At 40.3% G+C, this 20711-nt stretch overlaps 1 protein-coding gene across 3 annotated transcripts; it reads left to right on the top strand.

Moving 5' to 3' along the window:
• The first annotated feature begins 162 nt into the window (after positions 1 to 162).
• On the top strand, positions 163 to 20266 carry HPS3 (HPS3 biogenesis of lysosomal organelles complex 2 subunit 1). 3 transcript variants are annotated; one of them, XM_056358016.1, is made up of 17 exons: positions 163 to 451; positions 1086 to 1577; positions 2869 to 3055; positions 5514 to 5599; positions 6562 to 6754; positions 7020 to 7101; positions 8968 to 9122; positions 10514 to 10622; positions 10832 to 11013; positions 11353 to 11530; positions 12160 to 12390; positions 14136 to 14321; positions 15475 to 15663; positions 16204 to 16311; positions 16666 to 16872; positions 18145 to 18235; positions 19395 to 20266. In XM_056358016.1, the coding sequence occupies exons 1-17, from the start codon at positions 229 to 231 to the stop codon at positions 19520 to 19522; spliced, it is 3027 nt and encodes a 1008-aa protein (XP_056213991.1). In that variant the 5' UTR covers positions 163 to 228; the 3' UTR covers positions 19523 to 20266. The 3 variants fall into 3 exon arrangements, with proteins under 3 accessions (XP_056213991.1, XP_056213992.1, XP_056213993.1); XM_056358017.1 differs by having other exon boundaries at positions 19407 to 20266; XM_056358018.1 differs by having other exon boundaries at positions 15511 to 15663.
• The last annotated feature ends 445 nt before the right edge of the window (positions 20267 to 20711 follow it).

A 20711-nucleotide genomic window follows, 5' to 3' on the forward strand; every position in this document is an offset into this window, starting at 1 on the left:
ATCTGTTAACTGATTTAAAAAAGCACTGCAATTCTTTACATTCCTACATCGGCCTAGTGAAAAAAACACGTCCGGTACCGGCGGCGGGAGCGGCCCGGCCCGGCAGGCCCGCAGGCGGAAGGCGGCTCCGGCGCTGCGCGCTCCGCCCCGCCGGCCCGGGCTGCGGAAGTGCTGGCGGAGGCAGCGGCGGGAGAGCCCTGGCGGCGGCAGCGGGAGCTCTCGGCAGTCATGGTGCAGCTTTACAACCTGCACCCGTTCGGGTCGCAGCGGGTAGTGCCCTGCAGGCAGGAGCCGGCGCGCTTCTGCTGCGGCCGCGACGTGCTGTTCGTGGCCGGCACGGCGGCCAGCTGCAGGGTAGAGGTGTTCGCGCTGCGCGAGCAGGGCCGCTGCGACGCCCTGGGCTCCTTCGCCACGCTGGGTCCGGTGCTGCGCATGGCGCACAGCCAGGCAGGTCAGTTCCGCTCCACCGGGCGGGGGCTGCTCGGCCAGGGAGGCTGCGGCGCGCCCGGCTGCAGCGCGGGGAGAGGCCTGCGGGCTCCGCCCGGCGGGGGCGAGCCGGGCCGGGCCGGCGGCGCCGCGGGGGCAGGGCCCCGTGCCACTCCCCGCTCTCCCCAGCGGCTGCGGGGCTGGGCCGGCGGCGCTCGGGCTGGCGGGGCGCCGCCGCCGTCCTCCGCCCCGGCAGGAGTCCGCTCCGGCCCTGGCCTTTCCGCGGCCCCGGGACGGGCGGGGGCGGCGGCCGTGCCCGGCGATCGCGGCTCTCCGTGGGTCCGCGGCTCGCCCTGGCCTTCAGAGGAGAAAACGCGCCCTGCCTGCGGTCGCAACTCAGAAAGCGGATCCGCTTAGGATTTAATCTGGCCCTAGAGTTGCAAGTGCTTTTTTCGGTTTTTAGTGGTACTACCCACTAAAGCGTGTTCCACCCAGCAAAGAAATGTGCACGTTGGCTTTCATTAGAGACAAACTGGTGAAAACCGATTTTGGAATTTTGGGTTGACGATTTAAGATGTTCTTTGTAATGTACTGCAGTACATCAAGAGCTCACAAACTGCCCCTAAAATGATATATCAGTACTGGTGCTTTCTTTTAAGGAGACTATCTGGTGACAATTGAAGAAAAAAGCAAAGCAACTTTCCTAAGAGCATATATGAACTGGAGATGCATGTCTGCAGGGAGTTCTCGTGTTTGCGTTCGAATGGTTGGTCACAAGATGGAAGAGTCATACAGCGAAACCTTAAAAGAACAGATGTCAGTTGTGGAAATGCCACTTTCAGATCCTCCGCTGTGTGTTTCATGTTGCCCTGTAAATGGAGATCTTCTTGTGGGCTGCAAAAATAAACTAGTCATGTTCTGTTTGAAGTATCTGGTCATAAACCAGAATTTGACTGTGTTAGACTTTGAACGCTCCTTAATTTTGCACATTGATAATGTCATTCCTACTGAAGTTGCGTTTTGTGCCAGACATATAGCCGTAACAACAGAGCTGGACGTTCTGATCCTGAAATTGGAACTGGTCCAGCAAAGCACAGACGTCACAGAGTGTGCCCATAGAGTCAGTACACTAGAAAAGCCTGTGGATGGAGGTAAGTGCAGAAATGAGTATTTTATTTATTTTTTACTTCCAAGACTCTGCTAACTGATTCCTGTTGTTCTCAAAGTAGACTCAGACAAGGTCGTTGCCCTTCAGAAAATATTTTCAGATCATCTTAGGACTGTCAGCTGAATATTCTAGTGCACAAAAAGTTGTACCACCTGCAGATGGAGGTAACACTTAAATATGCCTTCATTCTGCAGACAGTTTCAGGATTGTGCAATTTTTACAGACCTAGAATTAGCCACCATGGGCTAAATCAAAGCCGTGGTAGTTCAGCGTGCTATGTTCAGAAAAATAATTCTTTCAGTGCCTCTGTCCAAATAACTGTCTCTTCTAAGGGACAAGTGGGAGGCCAAATGGAAGAAACATCTCATGAACCTTGAAATGGACCATGGTTGCTGGCGGCTTATACATTTAAAAATGCATCTGTGGTGATGCATATGTATTTTTCTAACTGTTAGGCCCAGAACATGCATACACAAGGTGTCAGCAAATTCTCCTTTTTCAGTCCTTTATCTTACTCAGGGCATTATTATGCCTTAGAATCCTAGACATCCTGGAGACAGATTTAGTCAGTAGGTTTCGTTCCAGTGTATTGCAAGAAATCAACTCATGTATAATCAATTCCCTCTTTTGGAAAGGTATCAGATGAACACCAACAAACCTTAGGAATATCCTTCCTTGGTAATTGAAGAAACATAAAAGGATGGTCTTTTAAAAATGGAAACTGTATCTAGAAAAAATATAAAGGTAAATAAGGCTTGTCAGATAGGGAAAATATAAACGGCTATGTTCTTCATTGAGTGAAGGTGGATCTTAACTCAGATAATGGCATCCTGCTTCTAGTTGTTTTCATTATTTAAATCTAAGCAGAAAAGTTAAATTACTTTCTCAGTGCTGTTAGGATTTGCTTTCCAGAACTTAAGCGAGTTTAGGGTAACACAACTTTCTGTCATAGCTTTCTTTTCATTAAAACCTCTCTAGCCAAATGGCAACATTTTTTGACGGCCAGCCATTTGCAGCACAGGTTGCCCTGAACTTGCCTTATAATGAACAGCTTGCTTGTTCTTTCAGAAATCATGACTCTTAATTATTTAGACTGTTGAGGCTTAAACAAAAATTGTTCTCATCTTCTAGCATAGCTGTTTTCAGCATCTCATGGTTTGAGGGAACCAATGCTAGCTAGGTAGCTGTAACTGAAGTATTTAATTGATATTGTCATATAATTTTCTTACTGCCAAATGGAATGAACAATTGTTAATAGTATTTTCATTATTAAGGTGTAAAAGATGAAGGCCCTTCAACACGTACTTTACAGCTTGAATTAGATGAGTTCGTTGTATGTCAGAAGCCAGTGGAACTGCTTGGGGAAGAAAGCAAACTATGTGAGATACCCATCACACTGGAATCCACAGACTTACCTACAGAAGACACAAAGTGCTTCCAAGTGCGGTATCTGCTTTTCAGGTATTACAAATATATTTTCCCTGTTATGGGTGAATTTACTACAGCAAACCAAAATGAGCTGTGGCTCTGTCTCGTTGAAAGAAAAATTCTGGTATTTTTACTTCTGGGGTTTTTATAAGGGTTTTTGGCTTGGGGTTTTTTTTTTGCATTGAGGAAATAATGTGGTATAAAAGAAACTTTGTTTTTTAATAGAATAGAATAGTTCAGTTGGAAGGGACCTGCAACAGTCATCTAGTCCAGCTGCTTGACCACTTCAGGGCTGACCCAATGTTAAAGTGCATTATTAAGGGCATTGTCCAAATGCCTCTGAAACACTGACAGGCGTGGGGCATCAGCCACCTCTCCAGGAAGCCCGTTCCAGGGTTTGACCACCCGCTCGGTAAAGAAATGCTTCTTCACGTCCAGTCTGAACCTCCCCTGATGGACGCAGCTTGGAACCATTGCCAGATGTGTCCCTGGATCCCAGGGAGAAGAGCTCAGCACCTTCCTCTCCCCATCCCCTCCTCAGGAAGCTGTAGAGAGCGATGAGGTCACTGCTCACCTCGTTCTCTCCAAAGGAGACAAACCCAGAGTCCTCAGCTGCTCTTCATGGGAGATGCCTTCCAGCCCCTTCACCAGCTTTGGAGGCCTCTGGATGCATTCAGGGACCTTCACATTCTTCTTGAATTGTGGGGCCCAGAATGTCACACAGTACTCGAGGTGAGGCTGCACCAATGCTGCACGCAGTGTGACAATGCCTCTTTTGACCAGCTGGTTTTGCTGTGCTTGATACGCCCCAGGATGCAGTTTGCCCTCTTGGTGGCAGGGCACACTGCTGGCTCCTGTTGAGTCTGCTGTCAGCCAGCACCCCCAGGTCCCTTTCTGCAGGGCTGTGTGCTCCAGCCAGTCCTCTCCCAGTTTATACTCATGCCTGGCATTGCTTTGTCCCAGGTGCAGAGTCTGGCAGTTGGACTTGTTCCATTTCATGCCATTGATGATTTCCCAGTGCTTCGGTCTATCTAGATCCCTCTGCAAGGTCTCCTGTCCCTCAAGAGAGTCAACAGCACCTCCCAGTCTGGTATTGTCGGCAAACTTGCTAATGATGCATTCAGCTCCTGCATCCAGATCAATTAAAATACTGAACAGCGCTGGCCCTAGGATTGAGCCCTGGGGAACACTGCTGATGACCAGTTGCCAGCCAGATGTGGCCCCATTCACTACAGCCCTTTGAGCTCTGCCGTGCAGCCAGTTCTTCACCCAGCACACCATGAACCTGCTCATCTTACAGTTGGGCAACTTTTGGCCTTGCAAATCCTAAGTTTTGTTTTATTTGGGGAATGTGGCTAGTTGATGCAATTAAAATAATAGAACTTTGGTGATTTTGCAGTTCTAGCGATGTTTAATGTCTGCTTTTATCATAACATCCTTGTACTCTGTGAAAGGCATGCATGGCAGCTTCCCTTGTGATGTATCTTTCATCAGCATACAGAATGACAGAATCACTTAGGTTGGAAGGGACCTCCTGAGACCATCTAGTCCAATACCACACCTGCTCTCTTTTCAAGCAGGGTCAGCTGGAACAGGCTCTCCAGGACCCTGTCTAGTCAGGTTTTGAATACCTCCACAGATACAGACCACTCCACAACCTCTCTGGGCAACCTGTTGCAGTGTCTGACTACCCGCAGTTTTCATACTTTAATGCTGAACTGGCAAAACCAAGTTTTACTTGCTTATTCTGAAGCAGCTTATGTGAAATTGTTATTGTTTAGAGAAGCCTACTTTAAAGGATTACACACCAGACTGATCAGCAGTCATGTCTGTGTGACCTTAACCAAGGTACTGTCTTCTGTTTGTTTATTCTGCAGCTTTCATCAGCTCCAGCTGAAGTGATACCTATTTGAGTATCTGTGAAAAAATATATATTCCCTGTTTCTCCAGCTAGTAAAGGGAGATTGCCAAGTATCTTAAGCACTAAGAAACTATCCTTTTTCTTAGTCATCAAAGCCATTAAACTTTTATCCAAAACTGACGAAGAATTGGTATCACAGTCCAGCAGTGAATTCCAGAGCAAAGCAGGATAAAGGGTGACAGATAATAGGAAAGAAAAGTAGGATTGGAGATGGCACCATGTTACATATAGCTCAGTTGACTGAAAAGGGGGGGGGGGAGGTTAAATTGAGGTTCAAATCAATTGCAACATGTCTTCCAGTGATCCCAGACTTCGACACGCATCTTGTAGTCAAGCAAAGAAAGAGGATTATGGTTGTGAGAACTCAAGATAGTTATCTCTAGCTCTGTCACGTGCTTCTTGACATTGCTGTGCTAATTATATTAGTGGTAGGAGCGCACATTGTTGTTGAGTACTAAAACATCAGCTATGCCTATTATATGCTGTATATATATGCTGTCTACTTTTCCAAAGTAGCTCATAGTTTCTCATTGAAGTCCCATGTGGTTGTTTTGGACTTTTTTTCTCTAGACGTTTTACACCTGACCAGTCGCCTTTTGGGTTTTGTGAAGAGACAAAGTTGCACTCGGTTCAGCTGCTTCCCGTATACCAGACAGGTATATGAATATGCATTATGGCCTGCCTCCCAGGAGACCTGGGAAAGGAAGAAGCTTCTTTGTATATTCTGTTTTGTACACTGTTTCTGTATGATTTGTCTTTAAATTAAGGTCTTTCCTCCCTTTCCAGTGATTTAAACTGAGCTTCTATAAGCTTCTCCAAGTTCTGAATAAACCTTGAACTAAAATATCAATTCACCACACCAAAATAGGAAGACTAAATCAGCTTTTTTCAGTTCTCTGCTGATTAATTTTACATCACAAAACAGTCACTGTTTACATTGCATTAATAAAATTACCCTCAGTGTTATAAATAAGATACTAGGCTACCTCTCATTAGTCAACAGGTGAAATCGGAGTAGCAATCGCTAAGATACAGGTTTAGCTTTCTGCCAGGCTTTAATTAAAATTGCAAGGGATAAATGCAGATTTTAGGAGTTCACTAAGATACACTAGCTCAAGATAACCTTTATTGTGATGTATTATTATCATAAAATGGTTTGGGTTGGAAGGGACCTGGCCATTCCCAGCCTTTCTTTCCCTTAAGTGAGGACCTGTATTTTGGTGCGCTGCAGCTGCAGCTCTGGCTGAGCAGTCGTTACAGCTCACAAGTAGTTGTCTTAAGATGAGGCTGATAATTCAACCCATGGATGCTTAGTTGTGATGAACCGGCCAAGACTCTCGGGTGCTGTTGCATCTATAGAATTTCTTCACTCAGTGGTGAAGAAATCTGCACTTCTGTTAGAAATGCCTCCAAGTGACATGACATACAAACTTGTGACCTGTGCACTGATGCAACCTGTACACTGATCTTTATATAGTTCTTTCTCTCTTTACTAGCTACTAAAAAAACATTCTGTGACCTGGGCAGGTTTGTTAGTATTAGGCATCAGGCTTGCAAAGGAATTGCCAAGTTTTGATTTATAAGGTATATAAAATGCCTTTCTTATTGTTACATCTAGGAAGTTCTGTGACAGCCCACGAGGAAACTGAGAACAAGAGAGAACTTATGAGTCTCTTTTGCTTTTTCTCTTTACCTCATGTTGGATATGTCTACTCTGTTGGGAAGTTAGTAGAACTGATTTCTACTTACCAATATTCAGAGAAGTCAGAGCAGGCAGTTCTCACACCACAGTTCCTGCACGTCATTACCAGGTACTGTGTTTACGATTTTCTTTTTTTTTTTTTTTTCTTTTTTTTTTTATTTTGTTTTGTTTTGTTCCTTCTGATATGTACTTCATAGCCTCCTGGAACTCTCTGGGTAGGTTCATGTGGTAGTGCAGCATGCCCTGCTGCTTAGACTTCAAGGCCCGTTTCTATGAAGGGAAAAGATCTGATTCTCTGTTGACTTGGCTGCTTGATTTTTGCAAGTCTTGTCATTTTTTTGTCTTCATCGTTGTGGTTTCTTCTTTCCCTCTAGTGAGAACCTGCAGTGTTTTACAGTGCGGTGCAGTGCAGCAGCAGCTCGTGATGAGGATCCATATATTGATACAACCATAAAGGTGCACCTCTTGTTACCTTGCAAAAAGAATGGGGGTAGTAGTATGGCATTTAGGTTCCTTATGTTTCCTTCTGAAGTCCTGTTAGTTTCTGTTGGCTGAACAAATAAAATAATACGCAAAATTAATATTTTACTTCAGTCTATGGCATATTGTATTTTAATGGTCTACAAATGTCTCAACAAAACAGTCCATTATTGCCTTTCAAGATTCTAGACCATTAGTAAAATGTTTTTAAAACCATCAAAAGCTATAAAATCACTTATATTTTAAATTAAATTCCATGCTTTCCTGTATAAATCTGAATGAAGGGTGCAGAGTTTTCCTTTATTGCAGCTGATGATGTTTCTGTCCTTCTGGTGTCCTTGAAAACAAGTTTTTGTAAGAGGAGTGTAGACACTTGAACAAGTCTGCTACCAGATACTTAGTGCATGTTTTTTAAGTCGAGGGCTTTTGATCCTTGGACATCTAGACTTTTCCCCTTCCTTAGATTGCTTATCAGTAAAAATCTATTGAATTGTAAAGATCAGGATATATGTTAATAAAAATACCAGGAAAGATAGTCTGAAATGTATTTTAAGTTGGCATTTAAGGATTTCTTTTGAGCCTGTTGACAACAGACGTAAAGAAACCACAGGACAGTATAAGTATTATAAAATTTTCGAGAGCCAAACACGTATTCTCTGCTCTCCAAAGAGGTACTGAGATGCAAACACATGACACAATCTATCCTGTCCCTTTTCCAGTTGCAGCTTTCTGTGTTTTCACGTTAGGTTGCACTCAGTCCATAGTAACTCCTCCAAGCTGCCTCCTGCCTCAGCAGGTTTGAGGTGTGCATGTTAATGGTAGGCTGCAGGCTGCAGTCCCTTGTGGATGTGCATTCCGCAGCTTGCCCTCACAGGCTGCAGACCTGCTCTGGCAAGGGTCCTCCATGGGCTGCAGTCCCTCTGGGGTGCCCATGCTCTGGTGTGCATTGCCCACAGGCTATATTCCCTCAGGGGTGTTCCTGCCCCAGTGTGGAGTTTGAAGTGTGATGATGATTGTTATTATTTGTTGTTGTTATTTTTCCTGCTGTTTTTTTACATCGGTTTCAGAGCTGGCTGGTTCTGGTTCTGACTAGCTCAGGGCAGATTAGAGCCTCCTGGTTGCCACTGCAGCCTCTGCCTCTTCACAAGAAATTTTGAGGTTTCTTCAAAAGTAGGGTAAACATATAATGCATATTTCAGCAAGTTGCCTTGCTTCACTGTGTACGTTAACTTGTTAATATGGTATTTTATCTTCTTAGAGCTGTAAATTTAGATTTTTTTTCTGGGCAAATGAGGCAGCATTTTTCCATTTTTAGTCCAGCGTAGACGACACAGTAAGTATGACCCGAAAGGTGCATATTGAACAAATCAGGGATGTAATACTCTGTATGTAATGTAACAATAGGCAAACAAATATAATACTTCTATCTATAACTGAGTGTTATAAACAACTGAAATCAAGACTTTTATAACCATGTCAGGCAATCTTTTACAACTTGGCCAAATTTAAACTACTTGGGATTAAATTCTCCGTGCTAGGCATCGCCCTCGGGCTCAGTTATTTTGAGATTTTTTTATTTTGAGATTTTATATTTGAGTAAAATTGTAGATGCTTTGAAAAGTGAAATGATTTTTATTTTTTATTTTAACCCATTGTTAAATGATTTATTTCATAGTTTTATGAGTATTTTTATTCTTGCTTAAGTGAAGCAGTCAAAGTTAGGAAAGCCAGTGAATGTTTTTAATGTTAGGCCATTGGAATAAAGCTACATTTTTTTTCTTCTTTTTGAAGACTCCAAGTACATGGTAACTGAAATTACAGAACAATTACTTTCATTTATAGGCTTGTCCACCCATTGCACTGGATGTCTGCGCATTAAGAATGCAGCTTTTTATAGGACCAAGAGCTATCTGTCATTTCAAAAACCATATAATTCTTTTGACTAAGGCAGACATGGAAGATATTACTGAAAGAAGAAAGCCTACAAGAAGGATGCTGTAAGCATTTGTGTCTTTTGGGGGAGGTGTATTTATAGCTCTGTGTACAGTGCTGAATTTGTGGGTGTTGTAGTTGAAGAAAGGTTCCTCTGGAAAAACTGGAAATGATTTCTTAGGTAGTGCATGAGAACAGAAATCAAGCATTAATTTTTTTCAATTCTACTGTATTAACTGACATGGAAAAAATGAGGGTGGGTCACAAATGCTTGAAAAAATTAAGTTACTCAGGATTGTAAAAAAATTAGCTTTGATAAGTAATATTAAAATAAAATATCTAAGAATGTATCTGCTACTGAGAAGAAAAAATATTTCATCTTGAGAAACACAAATACATAGGAGTACCAAAGCTACAGGATAACAAAATGTGTTTAAGCACAAAATGAAACGTCTTACATTTAGCTAAGGATTCCTTCCAAGAAAAGTTATGAACATCACTATAGTGATCCCTGACAAAAGAAGGATTGGACTTTGGCCCAAGATACTCTTGTAGCATATATGTAGCCAGAGGCATTTGTGACTTTTTATCCATTTCTGAGGAAGCTGCTATTCCCATTCTTTTTTGAAGGCTTTTCATAGAACAGCTATTCAGAAGTGAGATTTATTAAAGGCAGTTCAAGTTCATTGACAGAAGTGGGACAGCTGTTGAAGTTATTTGAACCAGTATGTCTTAACAGGCATTATTCAGGAGAAGATGAGGATAAGCCCATCAAGGAGAATGGTAATTCAAAATACCATAATTTTCTGTGTATAAAGGACAGTTTCTTCTGCCAATTGTGTTGTTTCAAAGATCGTTGGCATGTGAGGAAGATAAGCTTTCTGCCTTCTGCAAAGAACAGAAGTTGAACAAATGCTAGTCTACTTAACAGCATCGTTTGAAAATAAAGGTGTAAATATCCCAGAACACTTTAAACAAAACCAAAACCCCCAAAAAACAGAACAGAAAGATTCTGTTTTCCTATGGTGTTTTAATGTTAGGGCATTACAGACCTAGCCAATGTGTCAGAGTAAAAGCATTCAAATATTGTTGTATGCCATGTCTTGGCAAACACTTTAATAGAACTACAGGGACAAATGTGCATTAAGTCCTTACAGAAAGTAAGTAAACATCTTAGCTAATTTGAATTATCTAGTGTCATGTAAGTGTCTGATACTACCTGGTGTTAAGCCTGAGAGAAGATGTAGTAGATAGGTCTAATAATGTTCCTGGTGTATGAACATGACTATTCTGTTTTGTTAGGTGTTACGACTCAAATTTACAGCTTAACTCTCAAGCATTTACTAGCCTGCAAATGTACCTATTTATGCATTTAAATTACCAAGTGAGTAGGGTTTTTTTGGCTGTGTAGTGTTTATTTGGACACTGACAACTCAAGTCTTTTTCTTCTCTCTAGTTCCAGAAAGGATGACTGCATCAAATCCAGAGCAAATTCTGAGTCAGAGCCTGGCTGGAATTTATATATTATAAACACTGTTTCAACCATTCAGCTTTACAGAGAAATGGTATTGTCCAACTCTTGCTTTTGTTGTTTGGTGACTAAAAATAAGTACTGTTAATTAATCTTTGATGCATGTCACTGCTGAATATAATATAATGTATTCTCATGAATAGCCCATAATCCTATTTGACATGGCTGCTGCCCTCATCAGAATTGTTCCTGTATATCCTTAATTTTTGCCAGCAGCCTGAGTATATCCTGTGTCTGTTCTAGGTAGATTATAGCAGAACTTATGAAAATGTGAAAACAGAGAGCTGCATCCATCTTCTAAGTGAAGCTCACTTACTGGTCAGAGCAGCTATAATGGACCCTCATTTCCTTAACTCAGATGAGAAAGAAGAACTTCTAAGAGTATTCAGAGAAAGTTGTGCTGCCTTAGGAGACTGCTACAGCAGGTATGTTTTAGATGTCATAGTGATATAGGGGAGCTTTTGTTTCTAATAGTGTGACCTTACAACAAAAATCCATCATTCTTTGCTTTTATGTTAGTATTGCATATATAACATAAATCTTTCCGTTCTGTGCAAACAGCTTAATCTAGTCACCTCTTCAGTATCTGGTTGTCTATTGTCATTGAACACAGAATACAACATTATGTTGAATATGAGCTATGCATTTGCAGATACGGGTGTGTCTGCAACTTTGATGTATTATTTTAGTTCTCAGAAACAGTGATGGCAAAAGCTTGCTCGTAGTTGTTTTGTTCTTTTTTCTCTCCTCTCTATTGCCTTCAGGTTTGACACAGAGGATTACCACCTTGCTTTGCCATACTACAGAATGTCAGGTTTATCCATGGCTGAAGTGTTAAAAAGACTGGTTTCAGAAGGTGATGAAATACAGACATATGAGAGAGGATTTCTATTTTACTTAACTCACTGCCTTAATGAAGACGTAAATGAAGAATTAAGTAAGGTAGAAACTAGTTTGTGGGGTTTTTTCTTAATTATTTAGTTCTGATTTTGAGAACTGTATATCAAATTTTAATTAAATTCCCTTTGAAAATGCTGAGCTGCTTATTTAGTTTTACAGTTGTTCTTTTTCACATGGCTTTTATTTTCCCATTTTTTGTTGACAAAAATAGCAAGCAGCAGCTGTGATGCTTTGGGCTCCTTTCAAGCAACATATTACAGGTTTTGCTATCATAGTGCGTGTTGGTAATGATCTGGTTCCCACTTGCACACAGACACACTTCTGTTTTAGGAAAGGTTTGCCTCAAATTTCTTTCACCTCCCCATTCTGTAACAAAAAAATCCCAAACTGTTTCTTTGAATGTTGCCAAAGTACAGGTTAGTCAAACCAATTCAGTGCGGTGGTGGATGTTCTCTTAGCACCCCAGAATAGGGGTTGAATCACTGCTGGTTAGAGATCCTTTACTTTCACCAGTAGGGAGGAAAGAGGCAGGGAAGGCACTGTGATTTGATAGCTAAGCTGTACTTGTCTATTTTACTTAAAAAATAAAACCCAAACTGTAAAACTTTCATATGCCACAGAAGACTGTATCTGGAAAGGTCTAAACTGTCAAATGGCTTTTATTTCAACAGGAATCGGCAAATAAAGTTCTCCAGATATTCTATCTTGCTGACCCTGCGCAGCTGCCTCATATCCTCTGCAGCCCCTGTATGAGAAATGTATGTCCTTTGAGAGCTGTGAAGTATCTTCAGAAAGTAGAAAAGATTATGCCATCAGTGGTCCTGACACTTACTAAGGCTTTCATGGCTCTCAAAACAGGGGACCTGGCGATGTATGAACATGAGATGGACTCCTATAAGGAGGTAAAGTATGCTGAAAGCATGGGCTATTAACACTTTGCAAAGCCCAAGTCAGTGGGTTTGGCTTGTGGCTGTATTTTACAATAGAAGAATCTTTCAGTCACTCTTCTTCCTATAGTATAGGCTCCACTGATTGAATGGCTACAATAACAGTAGAGTTGCGGGCTGGCATACACTGGGACTGCACTATTTACCCTGCAGGTAGGGTCAAGCCTTACCAAATAAGCAAAAGTTTTGAAGCTGTTAATTCCTGATGAATTAAATGCTATTTACAGGGTTATAAGAAGCTCTGCAGAGCCAGTGCTCTTCAGCAGTATGGCAGGGTTATATAGTAGCATTTTTACACCCCTTCACCTGTAATTAGTATACAATATGCCCGTGAAAACACCATCTGTATGCAAACAGCACTTATAAAATTGCTTTTGAAGCAGAATGTCCGTGGTGCACACAAATGAAAGTTTCTGTATACAATTTCCCATCCTTCTTACGTGGAGTCAAAGCACTTGACCCTTGTAAAGATCAGATCAGAATCTACTTCAGTGCTATCAAAATAAGATTTCCACATCAATGGGAAAAAAATGTTAGTGAAGCAGTCTCTGCCATAGATATTCACATGTGGTTTTAGACTGAGACCCATCTGTTAGTTACTTCTTGTTAAGGTTGATCAGGTCTGTAGAACATTCAAAGGTGACAGAGCTTGAAATACAGATGACTCCTGAGAGTGAAATACTGGAGGTCTAAAAACTTTTAAAATTAAACTGACAGCTGTTCCAAAGTTAGATATCATGCTTTGGTAGGGGAAGTTCTGGAGAGATTTCAAAGTTATGATTTTTGAATTGCAAGGTGGGAGCTATGCAGAGTTGTTTCAACAATGATATTCAGCCCCACCTGCTTTATAACCATTTGCAGCACAATCATGTGAAATTGCCATGTTAGGAGCAAACACACACATTCTACTGCATGGATGTTACTTAGAGAATAAGGTGGCTGGGGTTTAGGTGTTTGGGCTGTTGATTATTTTTTTTTCTTTTTAATCTGACCTATTAAAAAAATGTTCTGTTGCACCTCACCCTTTAAAAAGCATTTTGTTGCAAAGTAGAAAAAATATCACTTTAAGAAAGATAGTTTGCATGCATATCAGGGTGAAACCTGAATTTTCCTCTTATGTTTGCCTTATAATTCCTGTGTAATGAATTTAATCTTCTTAGGCACCATTTCCCCACTGTCTTTGAAGTGGAAATCATATCTTGTCATGCTTACCTTCAAAAGAACTCAAATATCCGGATCAACTTACTGTCTCACATAGTGCGGCACATTTTGATCACTGTTTCAGGAGTATTTTCAAAATAAAAATCATAGCTGAGCAAAGTAGTCTACTGAAATTTACCAGAGTAGTTATTGACGTTTCAGCCAGTGATTCTTAAAAACACCATGTGTATTGAATGTCTTGGATTTCATAGTGAAATCTATCTTTCTTATGTGCACAGTAACTCCTGATTTCAACAGCATGTTACTTTCAGTGTTCAGGCAAATGGCCTGTTGCTCAGGACTCACAGCACTGGCACGTGGTTTGGAGCTCAGCCTCTGGAGAGCTATTCTATGCATTGTAGAAAGGATTTATTTCCTTCCCCTGACTTCCCTTCATTTCATCTGTTTAAACCTCACTGCCTGAGGAAACACTAAGTTTGCTGAGTTGAATCATATGTGGATTGAATTCTTTACCTCTCTATATCTGACTGTGTTTGTAGACGGTACTGGCTTGTGGTTTCATTGGGCAACCAAAACTCTTGAGACACTATAAGGAGGAAATTGTTGTGCCAACTGAGTTTGCCGTTCACCTGAAGGAGATGCAGCCTGGTTTACTGGTGGCTGCCACTGTGGCTTTACATGAGAACAGTAAAATGGAACTGGAAGAAGCAGATACCTTTTTCAAGGTTGGCCTCTGATAATTTTTTGCTTCTATTTCTCTCATAGCGATGTTGTTATTAGTACACAAAGCAGCCTTGGTTGCTCCTTCACTCACATTTCAGCATTTCTTCAGAAAGAGGGAGATGAGGGTCAGATATATTCCAGTCTTCATAGATGACTACAGTCACAAACTTGACCTTTTGGAAAGAAATACTGGTTAAGTCAAACAAAAAAAATCCATTAAGTTCTTTGCTTTGACCCTGTCATTTGAACGGAGAATACTCTGATCTCAGAGATCTTTCAGTGGGCTTCCTAAGGCTACTGAAATTTAGAACAATTTAGGTATATCGCTTCTATAAGCTCCAGCTGAAGAAATCATTAGGCCTGAAACATACTTCAAAGAATCAGACTTAAATAGGAAGGTATATAACGTTCTGATGTTCTGCATAAATATCTGAAGGAAGAGTGGGTCCAGGCAGTTTATAAGAAAGCTAAATAAAATAGCTTTTCTGTTGACACTGAGGTTTTCTTCATTTAGATTGTGAATAGACAAACCTTTTTTCTTTTCTCTACAATGAATAATACTGGATTAAACCCATGTATTCTTCACTGTAGGTATGTTGCTGTCTTATATCTGTTACTGTGAAAGACCTGTATCAGAAATACCAAGTCACGAAACTCAAATTAGAACAAGTGGTGTTTAAAGCCAGCTGGAAACCAAGTGCGCGTCCTTTTTGCTGACACACCAGACCTTAAACCATCTCCCTTGTGGGTCCTACCATTATACCCAGCTGAGCTACACAGCATCTCTTACCATCTTCAGAATCTTCTTCCGAGGAAGAATTGGCTATTGGCATATACAAAAATCCTCCAAATTAACTGGGCTGTAAATACTTGCTGACAGGGCGCTGACACTTCTAGTAGTGGAGTAAACCTTGCAGAGTAATTAAAATCTATTGTTTAAAATTGATTACTTTAAAATCACTCCATGAACTTTTACTTTGCCTAGCACTGTATTATGTAGTATCACATCCCTTGGAAATACATCAAGATAAAGCAGGAACCAAAATTCTGCTTCTAGTGAAAGTGAAAAGCTGTCTCCTCTCTTCTCAAACTTCTGCTACTAATAATTACCACTGTCTGTGCTAACTTGCTGTCTTCTAACATTTTTGTTCTTAGATTTTGTGTAGTAACAGTGAACATGCTATTCCTCAGCTCTTGGTGGATTTCTGGGAAGCTCTCCTTGTAGTGTGCTCTCAGGAAGAAACCCTTCAGGAGCTTTTACTGAGACTTACTTCTCAGTATGTTTGGAGAATATCAAAGCAGCAATTTCCCGAGACTAAGCCACTGAGAACAACAGAGGATCTGGTAAGTATACCACTCCGAGGAAGTTTTAGGACTGCATTGTCCCTCCAAAATCTATCCAAATACTACCCTTAGGATTTTAATTCTGGACAGTTTGTCTGTTAAAAGAAGCGAGACTGAAAGCAAATAAGGTAGTGTGCCATTACCAAATAGGTATTGCTGGCTCTGGGGAGTCCTGCCATTTGGGGACATCCAGAAACATACTTCCAACAGGAATCTCAGCTCTGGACAGAAATAAAGGCTAAAATGCAACAATGAGAGTTTTTCAGGTGGAGTGTTTGCAGATTTATAAAGCTGACTAGATGAGAAAAATGTGTGAATTATGAATTTTAAAGGATACTGAATGGGAAATCTGAAATACAGAATTAAATATAAGTTTCCAGTTTGATTGTTACTAAATGGTATGAACCAGAAGAAAGAGTAGCTGCTATTCTGAATTATGCTATTTGAGAGTAAAATTTTCTTCACTCTTGATGGATTCCACATGGAACTGTCACTAACAGAAATATTTCTTTCATTGCAACTTGATTCTTTCTTGTATAGATAAACTCCTGTAATCATTTCGGGTTGATTTTCCCATGGGTAACTTCCGTAATGTCAGTGGAATCTCCATCTGATAAAAGTTACCATGAGGATATCTCAAAACTACAGGTATGAAACCCTTAAATATTACTGTTTACATCTTAGATTCATTCTGCAAAAGTTTATGTATGTATGAACAACTTTCTCTAGCGGACTCCCCGCCCCCCACCCCACCCACCCCCCACTGGTTATCAGAGTTGAACTAAAAGGCCCATTGAAATGATGGAAGAAAAAAAATACTGAAGAGATACATCGATGACAGTGATACTTACATTTGCAGTCCACTCTAAACTTGCTTTCTCAGTTTTCAGTAATATTTATTAAATGAAGAAGTATTTCAAAATCATTGTGATAAGCAAGGTTAGCATTTGTTTTGCAAAGTTTGGCTTAAATCCAAACAAAACTTTTTCTTCTCATTTTCAGTCTCTTTTATGTAGTCAGTCAATTAATATAGCTTCAGCTCTACCTGTCTTGGAGCCTCTGACAGAGGCTGGCAATGTTGGCCTTACCATCCACGTTCTCTGCAATACCCGTCTAGGCAAGTATGAAGAAGCCATTGACCAGCTTCTCAAAAGGTGTCCTGATGCAGTTGTATTATATGCTCAGCATGAGCTGAAAGACGACAATCGGGTAAGCTACTTTTGCTAATGTTGTTCAGTATTTTGGGATTTTTTTTCTAACTGAAATGCTATTGTGTACAGACTGACTCTGGATGGATCAAGTAGCCCACCAGCTTTCAGACAAAGTAAATTGCTTAGCTTGCTTTGAACCTCTTGCTTGGTATTTAAATTCTGTAACTCAGTCCCCACTAATTTTAATGGATTTTTTTCCCCCCAGTTTCTTCTGTGACTTCTTGTATTCATTCTAGTAAATTTAAAGCTTAGTCTTTTCAGATGGCAGAGTGCCTCAGAAAAGGGAGAATAATATGCTCTCTTTTTTTAGGTAGTTTCTCACTAGTCAGTGTTCTAAATTGTTTCACAGTGTTGCATAATGTGAAATTTTAATGATAAGCCAACTGAGAACACGGTCCTTCAGTTAAAATTATACTTAAATTTATGTTCTTCCTGTGTTCTAGTGACATCTTCTGACCTTGTAACATTAGAATGGTACTGCTGCACTAGTGGAGAGATTATGTTCTTTATGGCTGATCTATACAGCTTTAATTTTTGAATGGATTTTATTCCAGTGTTCCAGGAGTACCGGAGTTCACTTTCATTGCCCATCATAGCTACTCAATTAATTGTATGTAGTTTTGCTGGCCAAAGTCAGCAAAGGTGATCCTCTAACAGATGGATGTACTAGAAATCTGGCAAAACCAGATTTGTGCTTTTTATTCAGATCTGAAAATAGGTTATATGATTGTTTCCACATTAGTTATAATTGAATGTGAAGTTGCAGTACTGCATCTGAACACAGGTGGAAGAAAAGAGATACCACATTTTAAAAAGAAGAAATGCCTTCCCATCTCTCCACTGTCATCAACAAAATTACACACAAAACATAAATCACTGCCACAGCTGTTGGAAGTAGACAGAGCAGTGTTCTTGGAGTAATGCTGTTCACCACTTTGCATGGAGCTGCTTAGAGGGAAAAGCTTTTTCTGACTGCATCAGTCTTGGCAATTATGTGACTTTTTTCTCTTACAAACTTTCTATCTATAGAGGCGCTAGGGCTCACTGTCTAAAATTTTCTGAGTTGAAAAAATTGCCCTGGAAACTGAAAAATACATGTACCAAAAACTTGCATTTCAAAGCATTATATATATTCATAATTGAGTTCATCATAACCTACCTGTACTTGTACACATCTGAGCTTACTTCAGTGTATGTGTAGCAGGTCTTTCATACTCTTCATTGCAGTCCTTGTTAATGTATACTTCTACTGTGTTTTTTTGTGAATTAGGCTGTGTGGTGGAACAAGCTGCTTCCTGAACTCTTAAAGAGAGCCAGGCTTGCTGGAAATGACTGCCCTGTTCTTATTTCATCACTGAAAGGTAAATCAATTGATTACAACTGAAGTCCAGAAGACTGTACATCATCTGACATACTGAATACTGTTTGGGCTAGGGACTACTGATGTGATAATTTGGGGAAAAAGGGGAACTTTTTTCTGCAGTTAAAGGTAATACAGCTCAGCAAGCTTTCTGGGCATTAGCACAGGATTCTGCCACGTACACTGTGTTGCCTCATATAAAAATATTGGCATTCATTTTGTATTGAAAACAGTGAAATTGTTGGAATCATACTGTTTCTATACAGGTCAAGAATAGACACTTAAAAAAACCTTAGTAAATAGAACTAATAGATACTAATTGTTTTTTTTCCTGAGCTAAGTGATTGTATGTTTCTAAGCAATGACAGCTAACAGGCTACTATTGATAACCCTGTGGGTCTTTCACAGTGTGTATTGATGATTACGTTATAGACTGAAAAAACCACAGTGTGTTACTACTACAAGCAGAGAAGCCAACGCTGGTAGCTGAGGTAGTCCTATTGTTACATGTTTGCAGGAAGCCAATAATATTGTGTATAGCTGAGGGGCCAGTGTTTGATTTGACAGAATAAGAAGATTGAGTAAAGCATATTTTTTTTTTAATACCAATGTGATGTCTGAGTAAAGAAAACCAGCATCACAGGGTTGCGTTCTGCAGCACAGGTTGCTGTGCTCTATCATAAAGTTCTAGTTTCTAGTGCTAGTGGTTTTTCTTTTGAAACACTGCTTTCATGCAGTAACTGTGCTGTAATCACTTCAGAACATCATGTTAAACAGCTTGGTCTGAGAAGCTGCTTGCAGAACATTTCATTTTAGAGCTAGTGCTGAGTTAGGGTACTAGTATAGATTTCTAGCGCTTGCTTTGCATCTGATACAAAACGTGAAGTACTAGATCAGACTTCTGTAAGTATTACTACCACATGTAGACCTGATGAGTCAAGATAGAGGAATGGTTTTAATATAAGACATAATTTCAGTGTACTTTTGGAATTTCCTAGAGCTGTATTTGCTCCCACATAGGTGCATGTCAAATGTCATTCTAGTTGCGGCATGTAGATAATTTGATGACTTCAATTAGCAATTACCTTGTTAATGTTTTTTTGTTTCTTTGTTTTAAAACTGAAATACCTAAACAAGAGTTTCTCCCCTGCTCTGAGCAGAAACTTTATCAGTTGTTGCAGTGGAACTGGAACTAAGTGATTTCCTCAGTCTTCTACCAGAGGATGGAACTGCAGCATTTTTCCTGCCACATCTTCTTCACTGCAGCCAGAGGAAGTTGCTGACCTAAACCAGTAGAAGTCTACTATGTATACAATACAAACAATGTACTGCAATAAAAAAGTAAATTAAACAAACAGTAGAACTGCATATAAGGTCCCCTCACATAAATCACCTTATTTCTCAGCTGAGACCTTACAGCAACTATTGAATGACACCTACTGTCTCAGGCAATGCGTCTGTTTTGAAGCTAATACTATTACACTCTGACAAAGGTCAGCAAACGAGAATTCCTGTCTGGCAGAGCTGAATGGTGGTTGGACTGGTAAGAACATATATTTCATAGCTAAATAGCTATTTTCATTTAGCAATTCACAAAAAAAGGCCATAAATGAAAGAGAAATGGAAGTGTTCCCAAGGGAAGCGTAAGATACAGGTTATCGCTTGCTTGCTGGTTTTTGTTTTCTTTCTTCTCCTGTTGTACTCAGTAGACAAGCATTTGCAGTAAATACAGTTTTAAAAAAATCTTCTTTCTCTTAGGTTTTTGGTAAGCGTCTCAGGTACTTGTGTGTGTATGTACTGATGCTTGTCTTCATTGTGGCCTCAGCTGGAATTCAGTCATAATACTGTCACAACGTTTATGACCTTTTATGACTGCAGTTTTTTGAGAATTACCACAAATAAAACAATGACTTCATGATCCCATAACCATCTAAAGGCCTAATTAGCTGACAATGACTATCAAATCCATTTTCACTAAAGCTGTAAAGTTACTTACACTGCAAATAAAATACATTTAAAAAAAAAAAAAGAAGCTGTTTTTTCTTTAACTTACCTATGTAACATTCCTGCTACAGCCAAAACTCAATGATCTAATTTACTAGGAGCGATTATGCTGGTTTCAGTATAATTTTTCTACTTTTAAAAAGGCCAAAGCAATTTAGGCTTATTACGGAGAAGCAACTTCCTTTGTTCTGGTGTAGCCATAAATCCCAAATGTTTTGCTTTGCCTGCCTGTTCCATACAGCCTTCCCTCTTGTTTGACACAGGTCTAACATACACAGAGCTGGGCTGTTATAACACAACTGCATGGCATGACGATACTTGCTCTTCTTACTGCTTTCATTTTTGACCAGGATCAGTCATGCACTAATACTGGTGCTTCCATCTGTCAAGAAATGCTTAGTTTGCCTAGGTCTGCGCTGCATAACTAACAGCAAAATGATTCCACTGCATGAGTTGTTTAAGATTCACTCCCT

This window comes from Falco biarmicus, chromosome 13 (genome assembly GCF_023638135.1).
Source record: "Falco biarmicus isolate bFalBia1 chromosome 13, bFalBia1.pri, whole genome shotgun sequence".
NCBI classification, from domain to species: Eukaryota; Metazoa; Chordata; class Aves; order Falconiformes; family Falconidae; genus Falco; species Falco biarmicus.